General features: G+C 36.1%; 1 protein-coding gene across 14 annotated transcripts in view; it reads left to right on the top strand.

Moving 5' to 3' along the window:
* The window catches only part of DOCK7 (dedicator of cytokinesis 7), a 221,160-nt gene that overhangs the window by 113,271 nt on the left and 81,772 nt on the right, over window positions 1–26,117 (top strand). For 13 of the 14 annotated variants that reach the window (XM_045064651.1, XM_045064650.1, XM_045064649.1 and 10 more), the window contains exons 15-21: window positions 745–862; window positions 4,187–4,257; window positions 7,954–8,092; window positions 9,024–9,125; window positions 16,133–16,219; window positions 20,928–21,159; window positions 24,804–24,968. In XM_045064651.1, the coding sequence (XP_044920586.1) occupies window positions 745–862; window positions 4,187–4,257; window positions 7,954–8,092; window positions 9,024–9,125; window positions 16,133–16,219; window positions 20,928–21,159; window positions 24,804–24,968 (914 nt within the window). Of the gene's footprint in view, window positions 1–744; window positions 863–4,186; window positions 4,258–7,953; window positions 8,093–9,023; window positions 9,126–16,132; window positions 16,220–20,927; window positions 21,160–24,803; window positions 24,969–26,117 lie in introns of those variants that run through there. The other variant, XM_045064653.1, reaches the window with a different exon arrangement.

Here is a 26,117-nt window from a genome sequence, read left to right as displayed (position 1 = left end):
CCAGGCGCCCCTAATATGTGATTATCTTATAGCAACTACAAAATACTGTTACACCTAGCATATTGTCATATGTGTTTTTGAACATATACTGTGGAATGTTACACCTCTTAAATCCTTGATATTTATATAAAAGTTTCATCTGTAACTGTCATCCACTTTATATCTGCTTGGAGGAACTAACATAATACATTATTAACTTAAAAAAAAAGATTTATTTATTTTAGAGGAGAACAAGCACATGCGGCAGAGGGGGAGGGGCAGAGGGGAAAAAAGAGAGAGAAAGAGAGAATCTCAAGCAGACTCCCCACTGAGTGTGGAGGTGGGGCTTTATCCCATGACCCTGACATCATGACCTGAGCCAAAAATCAAGAGTTGGCCACTTAACCGACTGAGCCACCCAGGTGCCCCTGCAGTTAATTTCTTAGTAATGGTTTAGTCCATACTCATTTATTTCCCAGAATCCTCTTGTAGAAAAAGAACTTGTGTTTTTAAGACTGACCGACTTATATTCTGATTTCAGCTTTGCTGCTTACTAGTTGTATGTGAACCTCACTTAAGTTTTCTGGGCTTCAGTTCATCTGCAAAATTGGGGTATATTTGATGGCTATTTTGAATGATTGGATGTGAAAATAGCTTAGGGGCTAGCAAAAAGTGTTTATTCCATCTTTTCTTTTGTGGCATGCAGTTGTACATACCAGTTTTAGATATATATATTCACTATCATGTATACTGTTGCCTTCACAGAAATCTTCTCTACATATACCCTCAGAGTCTCAATTTTGCCAATCGTCAAGGTTCTGCAAGAAATATTACAGTGAAAGTACAATTCATGTATGGGGAGGATCCAAGCAATGCCATGCCGGTAAGAAATTTTCTTTACTTTTCCTGTTCTTCATATATGGTTCAAATAGACTTTTTTGTTGTTGTTGTTGCTGTTGTATTACTTAGTTGGCAGTTCTAAACTGGAAATTAGTATGATCTTGTAAATCAAGTTTCTAACCGTATTACTTCCTGTAGAGATAATACAAGTTTACTTTTTGAAGTCTTTACTTTACTTTTTGAAGTCTTTTTGAAGTTTTTATTTAAATTTCAGTTAGTTAATATACAGTGCAATACTAGTTTCAAGTGTATAATATAGTGATTCAATACATCCATATTCAAGTCTTAATTATTGAGGACTTGGTATATGCTAGTCACTTCCAGAGATACAAAGATGAATAAAACACATAACCTAGAGGATATAGATAAACACATAAAATTCTAAAATAGTGACTTTCAAGAGAGGACCAGAACAGAATCACCTAGGGTACTCTAAGAAAGCACAATTTTTTTTTTTTTCTATTCTCGTCATCTGTGATTCTGATTCTTCTCCTTTAGAATGAAACGTATGAGGTTGTGGTGTAGGTTGGAAAGTGTTCCCCACATGATTCTAATATGTGTGGTTTCCCCCATGTTTGTTAAGAAATCCTGCTAATGGTGTGTATTATACCTAACCTAGGGAGCTTTTAAAAATACCAGTGCTCAGACTGAATCTTACTCCAGTTAAATTATAATATCTGGGGGTGGGAACTAATCATGTATCAGTATTTTTAAATCTTCCCAAGGGATTACATTTTGCAGTCAATATTGGGAACCAAGGTATTTGCTAAGTATTAGAAGATTGCTATGGGGATTCAAAGGCATTGATGTACAGTAGTAGGAGAGAGTACCTTGCTGAGGTAATAGGCAGGTATCACCTGGAGGAGGTATATCTGAACTAAAACCGAAGGTGGTAAATGTAAATGGCATTGGGTCTTAGACAGTGGGGAAAGAAAGCAGCTCTCTCCAGTTGGAGAATGTCCTTCAACATTCGGTATAGTGGTGAGTTACCAGTGAGCCAGCGGGATGTAAGATAAGTCAGAAATACTAGATTGAGGCCAGACTGGGGAGATTCTTGATTGCCCAGATTGTCATTTCGGATTTGTGGGACATTAATGCACATTCTGAGAAATACATACAAGTTCCATGAAAGTAGATTTTCAGGCTCAACTAAAGTTAGTAACATATGGAGTAGGAGCACAACTGTCACTGTAGATGTTCTGCCTCTGAGAATAGGGGAATGAAAATGAGCTTAAGAATAGGTGCATTGTTAACAGAGTTTTATTTTAGCTTTCTGTGTCAGTCATTAAATCAAGTTGTGATTTTCTACTTACTGAGAAAGCTGTGTATTTTATCTTTTCCTATTGTGTCCATTTAATCAGAATTTATAGATCTTGACAGCAACAGACACAAATTATTCATCTTTGTATTCTTCTATCTACGGCAGCTGTTTCAGATCTTTGTATATCATACATGCTAAATAAATATTTGTTCATAAATGTAGGATTTATTTTTGCAGTTTGGAATTAGCATTTCATGTTCTTTATTAGTTTTTTATTTCTGCTAAAGGAATGAATGTACTATTGCAGTTGATGAAAAGGGATTGGATTGTGAAAATCGGTGATTTGTTATATGAATTGCCACATGGATGAGCTAATGCAAATGTAGTATATGTAAGATAATCTATTATTGTTTGCCTAATAAACTCTTCCTTATCTTAGCATATATATGGCCTCCTCTACAGATTTCCAGCTGCATCCAGCCACATTGGCAGTTAGACCACTCCCTCTTTTGGTGCTACCATAGCATCTTCTCATTTCTTTTCTGGGCCTTATCACCTTAAGATTATATGATTATTTCTTCATCTTGTCTACTAGATTGTGAGCTCCTTGAGGGCAGGGGCCATGTCATGATTGTATCTTGATGCTTGTCATAGTGCTTGGCACAGAAATGATGCTCAGTCTGTATGGGTGGATGGTTAAAAATACCTGTCAAATGGTCAAAAAAGGGAACACTTTCTACTTTTTAATCATTTGTGTTATGAAACTAAATGAGATACTTTGTGAAAAATGATAATTTCTCAGGAGGAAAAAAGGTACTGCAATTCTTTTGCTTGTGTATTATTAGTCATATGAAAATATAATGCTTTTATGTTTATCCTAGTGGCTGGTTGAAAGTATAGAAACATAGACACGTTGTCTTTGCTTAATTTTTTAAAAAATAAGGACTACTCAAATGGATCCTAAGATAATTTCTTGATCGTATAACATTGATATGATAAAATCATAAACTTCAAGTTTTGGCATTGGAACAACATTTTATAAAAACCTGGTAATGTATTCTTAGCAAATTGATGAAAGTAGATGTATTTAGGAGAGTCATAATTATTGTACCTTTACACACCCTTAAAATAAAAGGACCTGCTGGAACTGTTAGAAAAAGAAACACAAATATCTGTTAATATGTTCTTTTTATTTATGGATGGTACTAATTAATCCCTTTGTTTAAGATATAAAGTTTGAGTTCTTTTACCAGCTGTGTTGATGGAGGTGTGATAACATGTCCATGTACTTATTTCTGCATATGTAGTGATGGCTGGCCAAATGTAAGAGTTTAACTTATGGCTAGATAACATTGCAAGCCTTACTGTCACATAGGAATCATAAGCCATTTCTCTAATCAGCTGTCCTAATTAACTATGATATTGCTATTAGAAATAAAGAGGCAGATATACAAGGCTGAATTATTTTACCTCTAATCCTTCTCCAATTGTATTGTATTTTTTTTTTGTTGTGGTGGTTTTTTTTTTTTAATATGTAAGAAAGAATATGAGAATGGTGCTCCTCCTTCTTTATAGAGTAGCTTATAAGGAATACTGGAAGCAAAGGATACATAGCTTGACCTAAAATAGGAATTTTAAATATTATTTATAAATAATTTATATTTGATTTACAGAATGATTACTGTTTTAGTGGAGAAGCCACTAATTTGTATAGTAGATATATACTACCATTCTAAAACCATATTTCTTACATAAATTCCAAATGATATTTTACATCCAGATTTTAAAATGAATTCTTCACCTTCTAGATAATATAATGGGTAGAAACTTTACGAATGTTTAAATGTCAGATGGGTCTAGAGTTGAAAAGAAATTTACAACTAAGCAATTGAATTTATTAATGAGCGTCAGTAGGCACATTGTTCTTCATTGGGCTGATTTTGCCCATTGTTCTCCAGTAGTTATTAAATCAGACAAATTCTTACATAGATTTGAACATCCAGCATTTATTACAACAAAGTTTCAACATGCTGTTATTTGTTACAGGTAATCTTTGGTAAATCTAGCTGTTCAGAATTTTCAAAGGAAGCCTATACAGCCGTAGTATATCATAACAGGTACTGAATTCAAATATTTCTTTCAAAGTTACTCACTTCTCAGTGGCATTGTTAGCACTCACGTTAGTGTGTTTACCAAATGCTTTGCTGCACTGAATGTGCAAATTCGAGACAGCTGACATCAGAGTTATAATTTTCAACCTGTAGATGCATATTTTCCATAGACATCAAATACAAGACTTTATACACAAAACATCTTTCATATCAAATTCTCTGACCCTTTCATTTTTATTATATGGTTATTGATTATCATTGTGGCCTCTGGTCCTTTGGACTTTCCCTGTTATTTTTTCCTGGACACTTTGTAGTTTTACTTAACTCTTTACTAAGCTTATAGCCATTAGTCAGTTACATTGGTAGTATTCCCAAAATCCAATAATCCTTTGACTTAGGACCTTTCCAATTTACTTCTTTCAGAAAGTTTTAATTTTGGATAACTTTTCATCTCTGCTTACTTTCTTTTCTTTTCTTTTTTTTTGATTATTGAATGCTATTGGAGAAAAATCACAAAATTCTACCATCAAGATGATCACAAATTGACGTCATTTTATCCATATAATCAGGCTCCAGGAATTCATTTTATTTTATTTCATCTTCTTTTCAGCCCCACCAATCTTTGGTAATCTTGTCATCGCTTTTTTTACTCTCTGTCTTTTGGCAGGATGTATTTTAAGCCTTTCTTTTCCTTTCTCTAGCTCCTACTTATTCTCTGTTTGCCTTACTCTTAGCATTCCTACTTTAGTAAGTGGATTGAGATCATCCAACTTGAGAACAATCTACTTTGTCTACTCTTTACCTCTGATGATCTCTGCATGGATCTGCCTTTTCTTTTGGTTCAAGGGCAGTTGGGATGCACACCTGGCTTAGTGTCTTTTCCCTCTGCTTTCCTCCAGTCTCATTCTTGCTCTTCAGAGTGTGACTCCATCACTTAACCCTTCTCTTGTCTGCTTCCCTGGCTCCATCTCTTACTGTAAAAAAAAGCATAAGTCTCCTGAAAAACAAAACAAAGGTCTCTCTTCCTTGTTGTTGTATAGCATGGTTTTTCCTTGCCCTCCTTAAAACTTTATTCTTTCTCACCCTACTTTATGTCACTCTTTGTTTCCTCCCATCTCTGTGGACAGGTTTTGTTTTGTTTTTGTTTTTTGTTTTTGGTAATTACTCTGATTTTTCTTTCTTTCCTTTTTTTTTTTTTTTTGAGTATAGACATTCCATGCAAAACACTAAAGTTTCACCCATAACCTTCTTTTTCTATACTTTACTCTCTGTTAATAATCTTTTATGTATTTCTCAGAGTTACAGTCAGTGAAAATGCTACTACTTTTATCTTTATGTGGATTGTTCCCAGCTCTTTATTTTCTGTCATAACCTTTGTGAGATGCAGACATATATTTTTTAGTGGTCTATTGGGATGTTCAGGGTGCCCTGCTGACTTTTCAATATCCGTATGTTTTTCCGTGATTCTCTTCTGGACTGTATCTCTGTCCGACTCTATTTATTAATGGTACCACAATTTTTCCAGTTCCTTTGACTCAGAATTTAAAACATCCTTGCTTTCCTTCTTCTTTTCTCTAATATCTTTTACATCTTGATGATTTTCTTTTTGCCTGATTACCAAACATATCCTGTACTGTTCTGTTTCTGGGCCTTTCTTGGATCTCTTTTTTTATTATAATACCGATTTTTATTATAATACCGATTCCCTGTACTGATTCATTCTCTAAGGCCCATGTCATATAGTCTTCCTAAACACAATTCCCTGATCCAAAACTGGAAATAATCTGTTCAGCTCTCTTCCTGAAGCACTTAACCTTATATGCTCTATAGCAGGGGTTGGCAAACTTTTTCTGCAGAGGACCTAGTAGGTTTGTTTTAGGGCTTGTAGGCCATATGGTCTCTGTTGCAATTACTCAGCCCTGCTGTTATAGTGCAAAAACAGCCATAGACAATCAGTAAAGTCACAAATGAATGGGCATGGCTGTCTTCCAATACAATTTTATTTATGGATACTGAAATTGGAATTCTATGTAATATTTCAAGTCAAATGTTATTCTTTTTATTTTTATTTTTTTTAACAACTTACAAAAATCATTCTTAGTTTGTGGGCTATACAAAGCCAGGCTATGGCCTGGATTTGTACTATGGGTCATAGTTTGCCAACCCCTGCTTTATAGCGTTGCTATTGATCTATTTCTACTAAATTATATATTTTTTGAGGGTAATTATTTTTTCATGTTTATCTGTAAAACCACCACAAAAATAGCACAGTGCTTAGCATAAGGGTGAACAATTAAAAGTACTTGTTGATGAATAACACATAGATGCTTGATTTTTCATAAAAGCCTCCACCTAGTATGATTTCCGAAAAAAAAAAAAAGAACTAAAACATTCAGTACCAGGAAAGATACTGATAAAAAGGGAAGTAATTTCTTGAAGTATTTCAATTTGTGGATATATCTTTATTTTTGCTATTCTCTGCATTAGTAGAATTAAAATGACAATACTATCTAACATTGTTAGTAAATTCAACTGTCTCATAATTCAGTGATGATTAGTGAGATCAGTAATAAGATGCATAGCATTTTCTCTTCACCAGAATCATCAAATTCTCAAATGGCTAGCATTAATTATCTTTCTTGTAGGTATTAAAAACCTCATCTACCTAATATTTTTTGTGATCAGAACTACAGTTAGTTGTTAGTGTTTTTGAGGCTTATTTGAAATGAACGATATTAGACTTACTAGCATCAGAGGATAAAGAGCTCCTAATTTGTGGAATAGCCTTCACTTTTAATTAGTTGGAGCCATATGGTTTGGATGAATTTTCATTGAATATAATTCTAAGAGATACTAACTGAATATGGAAGATTGGAATGCTGAAGTTCTATCCTTTTTAAGTCTATACCATAAAGAGCAGCAATAGTTCTATAAAAATGGTCCTAGGGACCACTCTCAATGGATATTGAGGTGAAAATGCCATTGGTTTGATCAAATATGATACTGGTTGTATTCTTAACAGTGGCTGGGACACTTCTAAACTGTGCGACAAATGCATTTTGTAGGTGTTCCCTGATTTTTTTCTTTTCTGTTTGTTTCTTTTTTTTGAGCTGTTAGTACATTAGTTTATGTTTTGTTAACATCTACTTCTTTAATTGATACAAAATATTCCATAGAGAGCCCAACTTGATACTAAGTTGTCTAGAGGTACTTGTTTTTTTCTTTTATAAAAAGATATTAATCTTTAACATGAAGCTGCACTCCTATAATAGTAAAAAAAATTTATGGCATGGCTTTAAAATATTTACTTATAAAAGACTTATTATTTTTTCTATGTAATGTGTATCAGAGTGTAGAAAGTTTTGCCTAGTCTGCTCTTTTATATAATTTCCAATCTAATAAAGATCTTGGCATCATGGTGGTGATTAATAATGAATTTTAAAATAGTAGGACTAACCAGCCCATTGATAAAAATGGGATGAGAAATTTCAGAAACAGAGGCAGCTTCCTCAACTGGAAATAAGAGTTAGTTACTTAAAGTTTGGGAATAGAGAAAAATACTTTATACTAGAAGAAAAATTAAGCATGAGTCCTGAAATTAATTTAAAAATTACTCAAATATACCAATGGAATAATTACTTATTTTGAACAAATTACTCACTATTGATCTGTTTTGTTTTGTTTTGTTTTGTTTGTATGAAGGTCTCCTGATTTTCATGAAGAAATCAAGGTTAAACTCCCTGCTACTTTAACTGACCACCATCATTTGCTTTTTACTTTTTATCATGTTAGTTGCCAACAAAAACAAAATACTCCTCTTGAAACTCCTGTTGGATATACAGTAAGTATATTTTTGTTTAATACTTAGCTCTTTGATCTTAAAATAATTACAGTATTTGAGATATAGTTGGTGCTCAATATTACTTGGGTATTCCTTATCTGATTCTTCATAAGGGTTAGGAAAAGTTATCATGGATAAGAAAATACTCATTAATTTAATTAACTAATGTAATTAATTAGCTAATATGTATGAATACTTAGGTGTTGGTCCTGATTATTATGTGTTTACCCAACAATACAGTATAAAATATATTTTAAGGGTTCTTCAGAAGAGAATGGTTTCAGTGTAAAATGATTAAAAGAGACCCTTGGCCATTAAAACTCTTTTGGCTTTGATTAAAGGCAGTTAAAACTCTTGAGTATTTTTTGAAAATCATTATGATTGAATTACAAAGGTAAACCTAAGGTGAAGGATATGGAGGTCATGATGTGTTATCACAACTTTGTCAGAAAAATCATGCTGCTACCCAAAAGAGAAAACATTGGACTTTTGACTTTTTTTTTTGTCTCTTGGAATTTATGAGTGAATTTTGCTCACTGTAACAAAATAAATTTATGTTTATGCTTTTTAGTTTTGTCGTCAGCATCCATAGGTAGTCAAACCTTTCCCTGTATACAGTGGCACAATTACCCCCATTTAAAATGGATTCACTTTGTGGCCTTTTTCTTCTACTCCAGCCTTTTCTGGGATAATAAGGACCATGGTTAGTTAGTAATAATAATGTTTTAAGGATTGTCCCTAATAAAATATTGTCAGGGAAGCTTTTCTTTAGAGAAATCATGAAAGCTGTTATTATTACCTAATTAAATCTTTGGTGTTTGGTGGTATGAGACAAATCTGGCTCATACCAAGTTCTTAAAACAGATTTTCCAAGTAATTCCTTTTGTAACAAACATATTTAACTTAATATTGTTTCCTTTTTAATTAAAAGTGGATACCAATGCTTCAGAATGGACGATTAAAGACTGGGCAGTTTTGCCTACCAGTATCACTGGAAAAACCACCACAGGCTTATTCTGTACTGTCTCCTGAGGTCAGTATCTCTCATGACGAAACTCTCCAGATTAAATGAAACGAATTTTTTATTACAAAAGTGTTTTTCTCAAATGTGACCTTACTATTCTATCTAGAAGTATATAGATAAGTATAATAAGTGTAGATAAATATAATAAATAATTCTCTTAGAATTTAAATTACTCTATGGAATACTTAAAGCTTTTAATCAATGTGTATTGATTTTAAAAACAAAATCGTATATGAAATACAAACTTAAAAGGCACATTTGGAGAATTTTCAAATTGTAACATGAGAAGCTTTAAATAAATGAGTATTTCTTTTAATAGACAACATTTCACCTGAAGTCAGGAAGGAGTACAAACAAACCCAGTTTTTTAGAATATTTTTATAATTGATGATCATGTAGGTGAAAATGAAGTAGCTATAAACACACAATACAAAAAACATTAGCAGCTGTGTTGATAACGGATGTAACTTGAAAGGAACAAAAACACTGAAGAAATTTCAATCAAGAATCAGGAGCCACTATTTAGAAACCAAAGTGCTGTTTGAGAGAACTGTCACATGATGATTTGAATGTGACTCTTTGTATGCATTAATCTTAACTATGTCTTGGCAGTGTTCTCCTGGTGGCTTTTATTTTTAGAATAGAACTCAAAAAATATTCACAAATAAATTTGTATTGTTTTTATGTTTAAGAAACAGAGGCAGCAGAAGTCTCCTGCTCCGACCTCCTTTCTTACTGTTCCCTGTCACTTCCTCTACCCTGGCCGCTGTTCCTCAGATGTGCAGAGTGGAAGCCCATGTCTGGCCCTTTGCTCTTCCCCTGCTGCCGGTGCTCTGTCACCAGGCCAGGTTCTTCGTTTCATCCAATAGCCTCTCAGATCCTGCCTCTCCAGAGAGGGTGTCTCTGTTTCAAGTGCAGCCTCCACCATTTTTTATCCCTTTACTTTGCTTTGTCCTCATAATACTTATCATTGACTTTATACTTCATGTAACTTGTTTATTATCTACAGAATAGAAATTCCAGGAAGGTAGGGACTTTTTCTTGTGCATTGCTCTCTCTGCAAGTACTTAGAATAGTGCATGGCTCATAGCGGGGGTGGGGGGGTCAGTATCTGTTAAAGGAATGAATAAAGACAGTAGGAAAGAAAGAGGACTCCTTCCTTCCCCTCCTTACCCACTCTACTCCCTGCCAGACCTTTCATTCCGTTTTCCAGGACTTCTCAGTAAAATCAGCTAGTATTCTGTCAGGGATTACATTATATATTTCAAAGGAAATAACTTTAAAACAAAATCTGATTTTATGGAAGTTATGCATTTATTCTTAATTGATTTGCAAATGTAAGGTCAGCTTTCTAAAGGGAAGCTGATGGTTTTCTTTTAGCTACTGTGCTGTGTATGCTCATATATAAAGAATGTAGTTGTAATTTGAAATTTGACTATAGATGTATACTATGACTCATGTGATTAAGTGCTTAAGCTTTTGTATTTTTAAAAAATTTTATTTATTTATTTGAGAGAAGAAAGGGAGCAGAGGCAAGGGCAGAGAGAAAGGGAGAAGCAGACTCCCTGTTGAGCACTGATTCACACCACCACCCCCCAACGTGGGGCTCAATCCCAGGATCCCGTGATCATGACCTGAGCCAAAGGCAGGTGCTTTAAAAAGTTGTGATAAAATATACAAACATAAAATTTACTATTTTAGCCATTTTTAAGTGTCCAGTTCCATGGCATTAATTGCATTCACATTGGTTTAGAAGCTAGCCTCCTACATCTAGTTTTTAATTGTGGTATATGTATGTCTAAACAATACGTTTTTTACTTTACTTATTTTATGAATTTAATGGAAAGGGTATTATACTGTATATAACCCTCTGGGGACTTGCTTTTTTCATTCAGCATAATATTGCCAAGACTTAGTGTTTCTTTAGGATTATATACACTATGACATAGTGTATCTATATTTTGCTGGCATTTTATTGTACTTAAAATATAATAGAGGTTTTTCCCCATGACCTCCAAATATCCAAAGGATCTGAGCTCTCCACCTCTTTAACATCATCTTCTAGCATCACTGAGCCCCTTCTTCTGCACTTACAGCTTCTTCTAAACTTTTTCCTACTTCTAGGCCTTTGAATTTTCTTTACTCTTCCTGAAATTCACATGGCTGGATTCCTTTCATTATCTGATTCCTGTATTGAATATTACCTCCTCAGAGAGGTCTTTGCTTACTTCATGAATTTCCAGCCCTTCCCTCTATCAAACTATTGATATATTTTATCATTTTTAATCTAATTGTATTACTTAATATACTTACCACTATCTGAAATTATCTTATTTTTTTCCTTATTGTTCTCTGTAAGAAACGGTCAGCTCCCTGAGACCAGACCTTATGTTTATGTAGAAAACTGTCTAGAGCCCTCAGTAAATATTTGTTGTATGAATTTAAAAAGTTACAGGATTGTTGATACTTGCAAAAACTAAAAAATGAAAATTTTGTTGAGACCGTATAAAGTTTTTCAAAGTGATTAGCCATTTGGCAGTGAGGAATATCTGTTGTGTTCTCTTCCTCACAGAAACATTGGCCATTTCTCTGCATCTCCCTGGTATCGTTCCACCATTAGGGGAGAGCAGGCATTTCACTGGCGTGTGGAGAGGAAGGACTCTGGGCTGTGAAACACAAACGCGTTTGCCAAATCCAGCCATAGTTCCTCCCATTCCAAGGCTTGAGTGTCCTTTTGTGATGGACCACCAGTGACATGCAGTGAAGGATATTACCTAGTGACCTTTTAAAAAAGTATTTTTAATACCTCATTTGCCCGAGTTCACTGGGTATTTCACTTCTCTGACCTAGGTTAGAGATGGGCTAAATCTATGACATCCTGAGGAGCTCCTTAATTTTAACTACATTAGTTGAATGCAGTTGATACATCTATGTCCTCTGTTCTACAAAGAGCATACCAGGTTGTACCAAGCATAGTCATGCCATGCCATGCCGTGCCATGCCAACATAGATGTATTCAACTGTTAACACTATTGTACACTATTAAGTGTACAATGTATGACTGTAATTTTTTTTATTATTGTTTTTAAAGATTTTATTTATTTGAGAGAGAGAATGAACAAGAGAGAGCAGGAGCCCGGTGTAGGGGAGGCGTAGGATGGTGGGTGGGGGCGTGGGGAGGAGGAGCAGAGGGAGAGGGAGAAGCAAACTTCCTGCTGAGCAGGGAGTGGGGCTCGATGCTGGCTAGATAGGAGACTCCAGGATCATGACCTGAGCCGAAGGCAGATGCTTAGTTGTCTGAGCCACTTGGGTGCCCCTCATTTTTATTTAAAAATTATTTTATTTTAATTCAAGTTATTTAACATATATTTTTAAATATTTTAAGGTATATTCTGTCTAAAAAAAGGAAAAAATTTTAGAACTGTTGGTATTGCAAAATATAAAAAATGAAAATTACATGGATCTACCAAGAATGTACTTAATTAAATTCTGGTGCATCCATGCAATGATGCGGTAGTTTAGAGGAGTAATACAGATTTCAGTAGCCCACCTCAATATTCCAGTAGAACATTCATTCATTCATTGAGAGGGAGAGAGAGAAAATCTCAAGCAGTCTCCGCACCCAGCATGGAGCCTGATGCAGGGGTCATTCTCACAACCATGAAATCATGACCTGCGCCGAAAACATAAGTAGGACACTCTGCCTAGTGAGGCACCAAGGTACCGCTCAACAGAACATTTATAATAAAAATACAAAAACAATGTAGTGACAACCAAACTCACACCTCAGGTACACATCAGTAATGGGGTAGTAAATAGTTTAGAAAATATACATCAAGTTTAGCAAGGTTAACTTTTGAAGGGTAAGAATTGTTAAAGTTTTTATTGAGTATGTCATTATTTTCAGGGTTTCACTCCTGGCCTCACCATTTATTAGTTGTAACCTCAGCTAAGTTTCTTAATCTCTCTGCTAGGGACTGAATTCTGTCTCCCCACCTCATCCCCCCTATTGCAACCCCCAAATTCATATGTTGATGTTCTAACCCCCAGTGTCCTAGTATTTGAAGATGAGATCTGTGGGAATTAATTAGGTTCAAATAAGTTTTAGATGAGGTCCGGGAGGGTGGGGCCACATGATTAGTGCTTTAAGAAGAGACATCAGAGCCCTCTCACTCAGTCTTGGCTGTGTAAGGGCACAGTAAGAAGGTGGCTGTCTGCAAGCTAGGAAGGATTTCTCACCAGAAACTGACCGTGTTGGCACCTTGATTTTGGAAATCTCATCTCCACACTGTGAGAAAATAACTTTCTGTGGTTTAAGCCACCCAATGTATGCTATTTTGTTATGGCAGCCCAAGCCAACTAAAATATTCTCTGTGCCTGAATTTTCTCATCTGTAAGTTGAGAATAATTAAAGCTTATAAGAAAGGGTACATTGGTGATTAAACAATAGTAGTCTGTAGAGCACTTAGTGTTCTACATGTTTTGCACATGAAAAGTGCTAAAGAAATGTTTGCCAGTATTATGGCATTCCTATTGCCACACTGCTTGTTAGAATTTTAAGACTGCAGTTCATACCTTAGCATGCATCACAATCCCCTGGGGATTTGTAAGGCCAGCTGTTGAACTTCACGCCCAGAGTCTCTGATGCAGGACATCTGGGTTGGGGCTTGTTTATGTAAATTTCCAACAAGTGCCCAGATGACATTTATTAGACTTTAAGAACCACTATATATTTAGGGGCGCCTGGGTGGCTCAGTGGGTTAAGCCTCTGCCTTTGGCCCAGGTCATGATCCCAGGGTCCTGGGATTGAGCCCCACATTGGGCTCTCTCCTTGGCGGGGAGCCTGCTTCTCCCTCTCTCTCTCTCTGCCTACTTGTGACCTCTCTGTCAAATAAACAAATAAAATCTTTAAAAAAAAAAAAGAACCACTATATATTTAAAGCAGTCGGTATTCATTTTATTTGTGTATCCTATTTTTTTTTTTTTTTAGCAGAAAACAAGTGTTTGGGGTTGAAAGAGCTAGTACTATTCTTGCTTTAAATAGTTTTGGATTTACGCACCATCTTTCTTTTATAAAATTTCTTTTTTTCTTTTTTTTTTTTTTTAAGATTTTATTTATATGACAGAGAGAGACACAGGGAGAGAGGGAAAACAAGCAAGGGGAGTAGGAGAGGGAGAAGCAGGCTTCCGGCGCAGCGGGGAGCCCGATGCTAGGTGATCCCAGGACACTGGGATTGTATTATTAGTTGATTTTCTTTTCTACATGTGATAAAAAAATAAAACCATGGGAAAGAAATCTCTAAAATATTTTTTTTTTCGTGACACTTTTATTTTGTCATTTATTTCAAGGATATTTGTAATTGCTTGTTGAAGCTTGTTTTATTATTATTATTTTTTAAAATAATGACAGTTTAGCATCTGTGATCTTCGTGTTTGTTGATTGCCTTTTCTCATTTGAGATTTTTCTGGTTCTTGGTGTGATGCAAGAGTTCTTATTCTATTGAAGAGCTCTTCAGTATTATGTTATGACCTCATCTTATTTAAGCCTTAGGTTTTTAGCAGCAGGGGGAGGCACTATTGCCACATTCCTGCAACAGGTAAAGGTTCACATTCCTCACTCTGCTGTGGTTTTAGGGTGCTTCTTAATGGTTAGAGGTGGGATTTCAGGCTGCCCACCAGACCTCTGCTGACACGTCCCTATATGTGAGGAGGAAGGGGCACCTTGGTACTGCTCCCTGCTTGACTTCCACTGATACCACAGTTGGTGGGGGTACTTGTTACCACTGGGCTGGGACCAGTTTCCATCTCTGTCTTCTCTGATACCAACCAATGGGGGTGGGTTCGGGAATCCGGGCACCTCATTACAGCCAGCTGAGGGTGGACACCTGCACTCCCTACTCAGACTGTGGAGGAGGGGTGGGGCTGCAACTTGTTTCCTTGAGTTTGGCCAAAGTAGGGCAGTTGTCGGCTTTGATTAGAGAGAGCAGGCTTCTTTAGGAGCTTGTTTTTGTCAACTCCTTTTGGTGTTTCTGGGTTGCCAGCTTCTCTTGCACCTAATCCAGGATCGGTGAGGCAAAAATAAAACCCAGGAAACACTACTTTTTATTTCCTTACATCCCGAGGTCCCTAGTCGTTTGCATTCTTCTTTCTACCTTTCAGTGTTTATTTTGTGTATCATATTCAGGGTTTTCAGCTGTATTTAGCAGGAGGAATAGAGAGAAGTGGGTATTCTTTTTAAAGATAACTTTATGATCTAAATTTAATAAACATTCCTACCAATTTATATCAGAAAAGTTTTCTAACCCTTATAACAGAATTCCTTTGCTGTGAATATTTTATAGCCTTATTAAAACAAAATAAGCATTTTTATAAGAAAAAATATTTTAAACTGTTAAAATGATACTGTAGATATGAATATATTGATATGAAGAGAGATTCATAATATAGCATGTGAAAAACAGGTTCAAATAATGTTTTATATAAACTAAGCAAGGGTAGAGTGTATATAAAAATACATGTGCACAGAGGAGTTGGAGTGATATAAAGGGGTATGTCTTTGGGGAGATAGAATTTTGACTGTATATTTTCTGCTCTTTCCTCCTTTTAATTCTCTTGTAAGAAACAGTGACTTTGTGGGCACCTGGGTGGCTCAGTGGGTTAAGCCACTGCCTTCAACTCAGGTCATGATCTCGGGGTCCTGGGATCGAGTCCCGCATCGGGCTCTCTGCTGGGCAGAGAGCCTGCTTCCTCCTCTCTCTCTCTCTCTGCCTGCCTCTCTGCCTACTTGTGATCTTTCTCTGTCAGATAAATAAATTCTTTAAAAAAAAAATCAAAACAGTGACTTTGTAATAATGAAATAAAAGCTTTACATTCATTTACAGTGTTTAAAAATATATTTCCACAGGACTTTTTTTTCTCATTGAGGTATTATAATTTTTTTTGTTTTCAGAATTTCTAATCAACTTAAATATCTGTGATCATTACATTTAATATATTTAATATTTACTATCTTATAGGTTCCTCTACCTGGCATGAAATGGGTAGATAATCACAAAGGTGTTTTTAATGTTGAAGTTGTTGCTGTTTCATCTATTCATACACAAGTAAGTAAGTTTTAATTTTATTATCAATTTTCACTTGAATGAACATACTTGTCTAGTACTTATATCAGTTTCATTATCTGCAGTAATTTATGGGATTATGTATCAGACAGTTTAAATTTAGAAGTTACTTTTTAATCCACTGAGCCACCCAGGCACCCTAGAAGTTACTTTTTAAAGGAATTAACCAAGGCCTTTTAATATCCATAAGCAAACTTTTTGCTCTTCAAAATGTCACTATCTTCATTTTGAAAATTCAGTGGCTTTCTTTTTTTTAATATAAGTGTCTGATACATTGCAGAATTAAGAGTTAAAAACCATCATCCAACCTATTTTATTCCTCATAGACTCAGATATTTCAAATGGTAAGAGTTTTTAGGGATTATTTGCTCTATATTCTTTACTGTTTATCTGGACTATGCCAGGCTCTCCTCAAAGCCTGTATATTTAATCTTTCTTTAGCTGGAATACGTCCCTCCTGATATGTACTTCTTTTCAGTAAGACTTCTGCATACCTCAGGCCTTTCCTGGGGACTTATAGAAAAATTTTTGTTTATTTATTTGAGAGAGAAAGAGAGAGAGTGTATGAGCACACAGAGGGAGAAGCAGACTCCCTGCTGAGCAGGGAGCCTGAAGTGGGGCTTGATCCCAGGACCCCTGGGATCATGACCTGAGCCGAAGGCAGAGGCATTAACCCACTGAGCCACCCAGGCATCCCTAGCTGGTAATTTCTAACCTGAATTGGAAAGATGAGAGAAGTAAATTTGGTTGCATGCTAAGAGAGATTATGGAGATGACTCTGGAGCTATAGTGAGTTTATTTTTGAGCCTGTTGGGTTTGAAGTGCCTCTGTACTTCAGATAAAAATACCCGAAAGCAGTTGTAATTAATTTCAAGTTTAACATTGAAGGTGGCAGAGTAAAGTGATAGCTGAAACTATACTGGTGAGTGATTATCCAGGGAGAAAATGTAGAGTGAGAAGGGGCAAGTGTTTAAAATGGAATTCAACTTGAAAAGGGAAGGGGCGGTATACAGGGACTTCCAAGGCCACGCTCAAGTTCAAGGATTTTCTAGCAGAACTCACAGGACCCAGCATGTAGTCATATTCACAGCAATGATTTATTTTAGTGAAAGATAAAATAGAATTGGCTAAGGGAAAAGAGGTCAAGTCCACAGGAAAGAAAGCACAAGCTTCCAAGATCTTCTCCTGGTGGAGTCCCATAGGGTGAGTGGAAGCAGCATGTATGAAATGTCTGCCGGGGAAGCTCATTGATTAGAGACTTAGTTCCCAGGACTTTTACTATAGGTTGTAACATAGGCACCCTCTGCCTATCACATACCAAAATTCTTGATTCCCAGAAGGAAAGCATGTTTTCAGCATAAAGCATATTGTTTGCACAAACAATTTAGGCATGGTGAATTGTCCCCTCTCAGTTGGAAGTCTCTTGAAATCCAAGTTCCCAGATGCCATCCAAGGATCAGTTGTGTAAGCTGGTCTTTCAAATGATAGTAGCTTGCTATGTTAACTCTTTTCTGCAGTGAAGTAGGGAAAAGTAAGACCAAGAACCTCTGTTTTAAAACAACAACAACAAAAGGTAGTAGTAGATAGATTTTAGCATTATACAGGTAGCTCCCAGTAAAAGAGTGGCTCCAGTGGAGTTTTTCCCTTTCTGATACTGGATGTGTTCTGTTTCCTATAGTCTTTACCCTTTTGATGAGATTGATGTTATATGAGAGAGAGGAAAGGAAGCGTAACAGAAACGAGGCCCACCGGGACTACAGCTGAATTTATGGTAGTTTTGTTTCTCAAACTAGATGGCAGTTACGTTGGTATTTACCATCTTACTTGCAGTCTCTTCTTTTTTTTTTTTTTTTTTTTTTTTAATTTTTTATTTTTTATAAACATATATTTTTATCCCCAGGGGTACAGGTCTGTGAATCACCAGGTTTACACACTTCACAGCACTCACCAAATCACATACCCTCCCCAATGTCCATAATCCCACCCCCTTCTCCCAAACCCCCTCCCCCCGGCAACCCTCAGTTTGTTGTGAGATTAAGAGTCACTTATGGTTTGTCTCCCTCCCAATCCCATCTTGTTTCATTTATTCTTCTACCCACTTAAGCCTCCATGTTGCATCACCACTTCCTCATATCAGGGAGATCATATGATAGTTGTCTTTCTCTGCTTGACTTATTTCGCTAAGCATGATACGCTCTAGTTCCATCCATGTTGTTGCAAATGGCAAGATTTCATTTCTTTTGATGGCTGCATAGTATTCCATTGTGTATATATACCACATCTTCTTGATCCATTCATCTGTTGATGGACATCTAGGTTCTTTCCATAGTTTGGCTATTGTGGACATTACTTGCAGTCTCTTCTTAAATGTCCCAAATCAATCCTATACACAAGACTGGTGACAGAGGGCGTTACATTTTAAAATTTATACGCAAGCGCTCCATGATGTTTTGGATGTTTCTATCTAGATCTTAGGAGGTAGGGACGGTCATTAACCCCATCTCACAGATGAGAAAGCTGAGCCCTGTGTCTGCTACTACACAGCCAGGAGGTGGTAGGAGATAGGATTCAAACCTAGGTGTGTTTTGGAATCCCAAGCTCACAACTACCACACCAAGACTAATCGCTGGGAAACAACTAAATACACACCAAGAAGGGAGTGGGTCAACGCATTCTGATCATGTGGCAATTGCATGTCACACCGTGATGGGAGCTGGGAGTATTGTAGTGGGCAAGAAGACGTAGACCTTCCAAGTTCCTGAGTGCCAGATGTAGGCACTGTGGGACATAAACCAGGGAAGGGAAAGGAGGGAGTCATGGAAGGCTGCCAACAGCAAAATTAAACTGTTATATCAAAGTATGCAAAATTAATCTATGGTGACAGAAGTTGATATTTTCAATAAATATTTTAATTGTGGCATTAAAATAAAGAGTACAGTTGTAAAAGTAAAAAAAAATTGATGTTACATTTATACTGTTAAAATGGATTCTTTCCCTTAATAGTATCATATTTTCTTAAGTATAAAAATAGATTATTCTTCATGACTTTTTAATTCCTATTGTCATTACTAGTTTTCTTTTTGGAGTTGGTGGTGTATTTATCTTTTGCTCCTGAGTTTGTTTTTGTAGAGGTGGATACAGGTGTTGTCTTAAGGTGACAAAGAAGGATTGGGGCAAAATATATTATGGAGATGATTTAGAATCTGTGAATGTTGGAGAAGATAAAGTGGAAGTATCTACCTTGTAGCACTTTGGCATTCACTGACCTGATGAGTAATACTCAAGATTTTATAAACTTTTGCCACTATGTAAGACAATTTCATCATGTATGCCTTCTTAAAAGGATCAACTGAACACAGTGTTTCTTATGATGTTTTATACTTTGCTTATAGCTCTTTAAAATTTACTGGATATCAATAATTTTTGTATTCATTTAAATCCTACCTATCAAATCAGAACAGTATTAGAACTATAAATGTGAATGAAGCTGTTCAGCATTATTGTCTTAAAGTTCATTTTCACTATTAACTAAGTAAAAGTCTTCCCGGAGTTCCAGCCGACTTCTCATATCTCCGTGGACAGTGCTGTGTACCCAGTCACCACTGTACACGTCTCATCAGTAGGGATAGAGCAGGCTGGGGGAGCAAGCATCTGCCCTGGGACTGGGCACATGATTGCTTTAAATAAGACTGTGGTTCTGTTAGTGTAGGAGGAGGTTAAATAGTAGCAGTCAGAATGTAGTCAGGAGATGGAAATTGCCAGTAATTCGAATGGAGTCAGTTTAGATACAAATAATTGTTAACTGGGTTATTTGTATTTAGATACAAATAATTGTTAACTGGGTTAATGCCACAATTAAAATTACTGGTAAAGGTAATTCACTACTAAATGGGGTAAAAGAAAATTTTGTGGTTCTAATAGAGAGCAGTTGCAGAAAGTGATAAGGAAAGAACTTAGAAACCTAGAGGAGGATCCTGAAGGTGAAGAATCAGACCTCCAAAGAGAAGACACTGCAGCTTCAGGCACACGTTGCCTGCCATGTTAGGGTGTGGAGGGTACCTGCTAGCGGACAGGAGCCACCATTGCTGCTGTGAACACTGCTGTCACATCCCTCACCTTTGAACTCCAGCGTTCGCATCTGCTAGCTGCCATTGGGAAAACAAATAAGAAGAAAGAAGGCTGTTTCTTGTACCCTCTGGTTGAGCTGTAACCACAGGCCAGCTGACAAAGATGAAATGCAATTCAGAGAGCCAGCTTCGGTATTACAAACTGTGGCAAAGATTGTGGGTTTGGATGGAGCTGAGTGGTAATAAATTGATAAGGGACAGAGGCCTTGTATGAACAGACCTGCACAATCATTAAGTTCTAAAACAGTAAGATGGTCTCACACTGGGAGAAAAAAAAATCCTTAATTAGTATCAGTAGAGTTCTGAGTAATCAGTAGTGTTCAAAATGGCCACTTTACAATAATAAATGAGAATAGGTATAGTGTTTAATTGGAAACAGTGTTTGTATATATTTATGTTCTTTTTTGCATTACTGATTTACATGAGCTATTTTATATTATATAAAATGTTTTACATATTTTATATGTGCTATTTTATATAATATATTTTATATTTATCTGGTCCAAATTTGGGGGAATTAACAGTTGTAATTGGTTAATGCTTTTGTTCATTCTTTGTTTCAGGATCCTTATCTTGATAAATTTTTTGCTCTGGTCAATGCTCTGGATGAACACATGTTCCCAGTCCGAATTGGAGACATGCGAATCATGGAAAATAACTTAGAAAATGAATTGAAGAGCAGTATTTCGGCATTGAATTCATCTCAGTTGGAACCAGTGGTCCGATTTCTTCATCTTCTGCTTGATAAACTGATACTTTTAGTTGTTAGACCTCCTGTCATTGCTGGCCAGATAGGTAATTTTTACTTAATGTTTGGGGAATTAGGAGGTTTGTAACTTGGTATTTCTGGATTTTGCAGAAATAGAATCACTTACTGTTTGTTATCTATAAGGACTGTGTTTGATTTGGGGAAGCAGAGGGCACGGTATTTCTGATTCCAGAAAGTAACTTCCTTTTGTTTGTTTTTATAAAATGTTCCAATGTGCCATATAGAGTTGAGCTTAGATTATGGAAACAAATTCATTTATCCACTTACAAATATTGATGAAGCACTTACTATGTGCCAGACACGGATAGGCTCTGTCCAAGCCTTAGTTCTTGATTTTAAGGCTCTCAGAGACTATTCTGGAAAACGGGCAAACAGATAAATTATTTTGCTTTTTACATGATGTTTGATTTACCTAGCCTACATTTTTACTCATCTGCTATCCTCTATTTAAGATAGCTCTTCTTTTCTTCATTGACTGAAAATCTTTATTCTCTTTTTCTTCTGTGTTATTCTGGAATTAGAAGTATTCCTGTTTCCCACTATCTTTCGAAGATTTGTTCCTCTGCTTTTGCTAATAGCTTCCACCCCACATCCTTCAAAGTAGTTGAGTTTGTATGAAAAACACATTATAAAAATCTGTGTTAAATGGTTGAACAAAGGAGAGGAGTGTTCAGCTCCTTGGAATTTTATTTTATTATATTTATTTTTATATTTTTAATTTTTAAAGTTTTTCAAAATTTATTTTTATTGTATTCAGCTAGCCTGCATATAGTACATCATTCGTTTTTGATGTAGTGAGTTGTGTATAACCCCCAGTGCTCATCATCACATATGTCTTCCTTAATGCCCATCACCCAGTTACCCCATCCCCCCACCCCCTCCCTTCTGTAACCCTCAGTTTGGTTCCCAGGATCTCTCATGGTTTGTCTCCCTCTCTGATTTCTTCCCATTCAGTTTTCCCTCCCTTCCCCTATGGTCCTCTGTGCTGTTGCATATGTTCCACATATCAGTGAAACGGTATGATAATTGTCTTTCTCTACTTTAGGGGAGACTTGTTAGTAGAGGTGATCCTTGGATCAAACATTTGAAGATGAGTAGGAGTCTGACAGGCAAATAACTAGTCCAAGGAGATGAAATAGTATGTATATGGTATACAGACAGATAAGTGAACTGAGAAATTTAGGGGGAATTATAAGTGGTCATAAATTGGAGGATTGGTGATTAATGATGATATTGGCAGTGAGGGAGATGAAGTGGGATCTTCTGTGACACTTTCGGGAATTGGGACTGTTATTCTGTAAGGAATCAATAGCTTTTGAAGGGTCTGGTCTTAATTGGGGAAATATTGTAACCCAGTTTGGCTTTTATAAAGATGAGTGTGCTATGGGCAGATGGGTTGAAAGTGAGAAAATCTGGAGGCAAAAAGACAAATTAGGAATCTTGCAGAATTTCATACAACAAACTATGGGGTCCTGCCAAAATAGGAGGTGACAATGAGAGAAGAGGGGTGGGTTAAGAAATACTGAGGAGTTGTTGCATAGCGTATTGTCACAGGAGTCCTAGGAGAGGGTTTTAAGAAAAAAATTCAGCACCATTCATTTTTGTAGATTATGTAAGTAAGATAATAATGTAATAGTAACAGACATTTGCACTTACTATATGCCATCAATACTGCTATGTGCTTTATTCATAGTAATGTATGAAATGCTCACAACTGTGGAGGTATTATTACCACTGTCTCACAAATAAGTAGAGTGATGAACACAGTGCTTGAAAATTTGCCTCAGGATTCAGACCCAAGCATCTGACGCTAGAGTCTCAGTCTTATTTACCAAATAAGTGTCCAGTGGTGAAACTAATAAGAGTTTTAGTCAAATAGTGAAAGTAGAAACCAGTTTATAGAGAATTAAGTAGTGCATAGTACCAAGTAGTGCATAGTATATGATGAAAGGAATACAAAACTTACACACTGTTTTTTAAACAAATTTACTTAGAAGAGGAAGGAGGGTTGACTGTGGCATAAGAATGGAATCATTTGAGCATGTTTATGTGCTTTGAGAAACTAGTGGAGAGGGGAGAAAAATATAAGAGGCACTGAAAGATTTAATTAATGAAGCAAGCCTGTAGGAAAAAAGTCAAGTGATCATTGTTATATAGGAGAGGAGCACTGCTTTCGTTGGTAGGGAAATTAAAATGGTTTCAGATTGGATAAATTTGTAGTACAAAGGTGAGGACTTTAATACTTTATAAATTTCTACTGGGAGATAAAAAGCAAAATATTCTGAGAAGGGGCTAAAGTGGGCCTGGTTTTGAGAATTGGTGGACCTCATGGTTTGGAATAGCTACTATGAGGAAAAGGAAAAGGGATTTAAGCAGGAACACAGCCCACTTAAGCCTCTGCATCTCTAGTTTCTTTTCTAGTTCAGTATATATAGATTAATTGTCCTACATGACCACTTTTTTTTTTTTTAAGATTTTTATTTCTTTGAGAGGAACAGAGCATGAGGGGGGGTGGGGATGGTGATGGGAGGGGCAGGGGGAGAAGGAGAAGCCTTGAGTAGGGAGCCCAGCAGGAGGCTTCATCCCAGGATGCTGAGATCATGACCTGAGCTGAAGGCAGATGTTGAACTGACTGAGCCACCCAGACACCCCTTCCTACCTCACCACTTTATCGGATTATTCCACTTTTAGGAAAATTTAATTGGCCTTATTTCTGTGCATAATTTCGTGTCTTGATTGAATAAATCAGACTCTGAGGCTTAATTGCCCAGAATGGCTGTTTGTTTTATAAATTTATTTAGTGCGATACCAGAATTTCCCGAACTTTGCGAAATTCTCATTATGTACTCACTTGAATGACTGGGTAGATATTCCTTAGCCTGACATTGAAAATGCCATACCATCTTACCTCAGCTTGTTCCTCTAGGTGCCCAATTCTTTTACCAATTCACTTGTGTCAGTCATGATGCTTATTCGCTATCCTCTTTTCTTAGTATTTTAAGTTGCTATTTTTTTTTAATTTTTTATTTTTTTAAAAGATTTATTTATTTGACAGAAATCACAAGTAGGCAGAGAGGCAGGCAGAGATGGGGGGTGGGGCAGGCTCCCTGCTGAGCACAGAACCCGATAACGGGGCTCGATCCTAGGACCCTGAGATCATGACCTGAGCTAAAGGCAGAGCCTTTAACCCACTGAGCCACCCAGGTACCCCATTAAGTTGATATTTTTAATAATCTGTTTCATTGTTAATATTTTTTTAAGCAAGAGTAACACGTGCTTATTGTATGTTACTTGGGTTTTCAGTCTTAAACAAGAAGTGACTTTTCAGAGGTGATACAGAAGATAGATGTCTTTTTTTTTTATGTGCTATGTATTGTTTTACAAAATAATAGGTACCTGTTGGTTGAGGTTCTGTTTTTTAACTGAGCAAACCTATACAGTTTTCATGTTAAATTAGTAAAATAAGTATTTTGAAATTTTGTGTAGAAAAGTAATTTGGTTCACCTAATTAATACAAGATATCATTAAAAACAACCTCAAATATCATTTTTATACACTTACTGTGCACAATCACTATACTTAACACATACAGAGATGACAAAACCTTGATCTCTTTGGAATTTACAGTTTAAAAACATTAATACAAAAATGTGTTCCTCCCTCTTAAAAGTTAATTTAGGTCAAGCATCCTTTGAAGCCATGGCATCAATTATAAATCGGCTCCACAAAAACTTGGAAGGAAATCATGACCAGCATGGCAGGAACAGCCTTCTTGCCTCATACATCTATTACGTTTTTCGCCTACCAAATACTTATCCTAATTCACCATCACCAGGTATTTTATTCCTTTTACTTGGAGATTCTCTTGCATAGACTGTATGTTCATGGCCAGTTTGAAATAATCTCATAGTCCCAGTGGGATGCATTCATTCAACAGCAAGTGTTTATTAAGTGCCTGCTGAGTAGCATGGCCTATGCTAGGTGCTGGATAATTATTTTACATCTTCAGGCATCATTATTTATATAGATTCCTTTAATTTGAATTAGAGCTTGGTTGAATTAATTCTTGGAAACCTTGAAAATAAGTTCTTTGTCTCTGGAAGCATTTTATCATTCCTTGTTTTGATGAGATAAATAGAATGTTAATTTGTCATTTGGAATGTTGACATTAAAGATGAAATAGGGTGGCTTAGTTCCCTGATAACTTTGTGAAACCTACAATAATGTAAAAGGATATTCTCTAGAAAAGTCCTGATCTCTTCATGGTCAGTGAAATAATACATCCTTTGTGAGTATCAGCGCCCAAAGTGGTTACTTGGTTTTATATGACATTGGTGGTAGTGTGGTGGTGGGGTGGAGGGATGTCTCAGTTTCAGTAACTCTTTAGTTGTTAGTTAATGATTATGTTGTGCGTACCTTTCAATCTGCTCACACATTTGTATGAATCATCATTCATCACTAATGCTAATGGTAAGTGTCCTTTTCCAGCTGTTGGCAACATTAATAATGATGATAACTACATATGACATTGATTATGAAAACTAGACATAATAGTAATCTGGCTCTAAGTTTTAGCTCATTTTATTTCTTAATTGCAAAAAGAGAAGTTATTGACTCATATTCTGGGTTATTCTCTCGATTTTTTAAAATTATAATACTTGAGGCTCTGAAGTTGTATTGTGGATATGTACAATATTCCTCCATTTTACCCTTTCATTCAGTACACTGTTAGAATTCCACAGATTTTACAAAACATCTTTTTTACATGCTGACCTGAAAGACTGTGTAAATCAGTTACTTGACAGGAGTGTGTCATTTGCAAATATGAAGGATTTTTTTAAGAAAATGGGGATAAATTATGGTTACAATTGCTGGGTATTTTTATATTCATAGAATATGTTGAATGATGGTTGAATATAGTTGATTTTAAACAGAGGAATTCTTGCTTTTATAACTCGGGCTCTTAGAATTGTGTGGAGAATAC

This window comes from Mustela putorius, unplaced genomic scaffold (genome assembly GCF_011764305.1).
Source record: "Mustela putorius furo isolate JIRA1106 unplaced genomic scaffold, ASM1176430v1.1 tig00003853_pilon_pilon_pilon, whole genome shotgun sequence".
NCBI lineage: Eukaryota > Metazoa > Chordata > Mammalia > Carnivora > Mustelidae > Mustela > Mustela putorius.
This window is presented reverse-complemented; position numbering and strand designations above follow the sequence as displayed.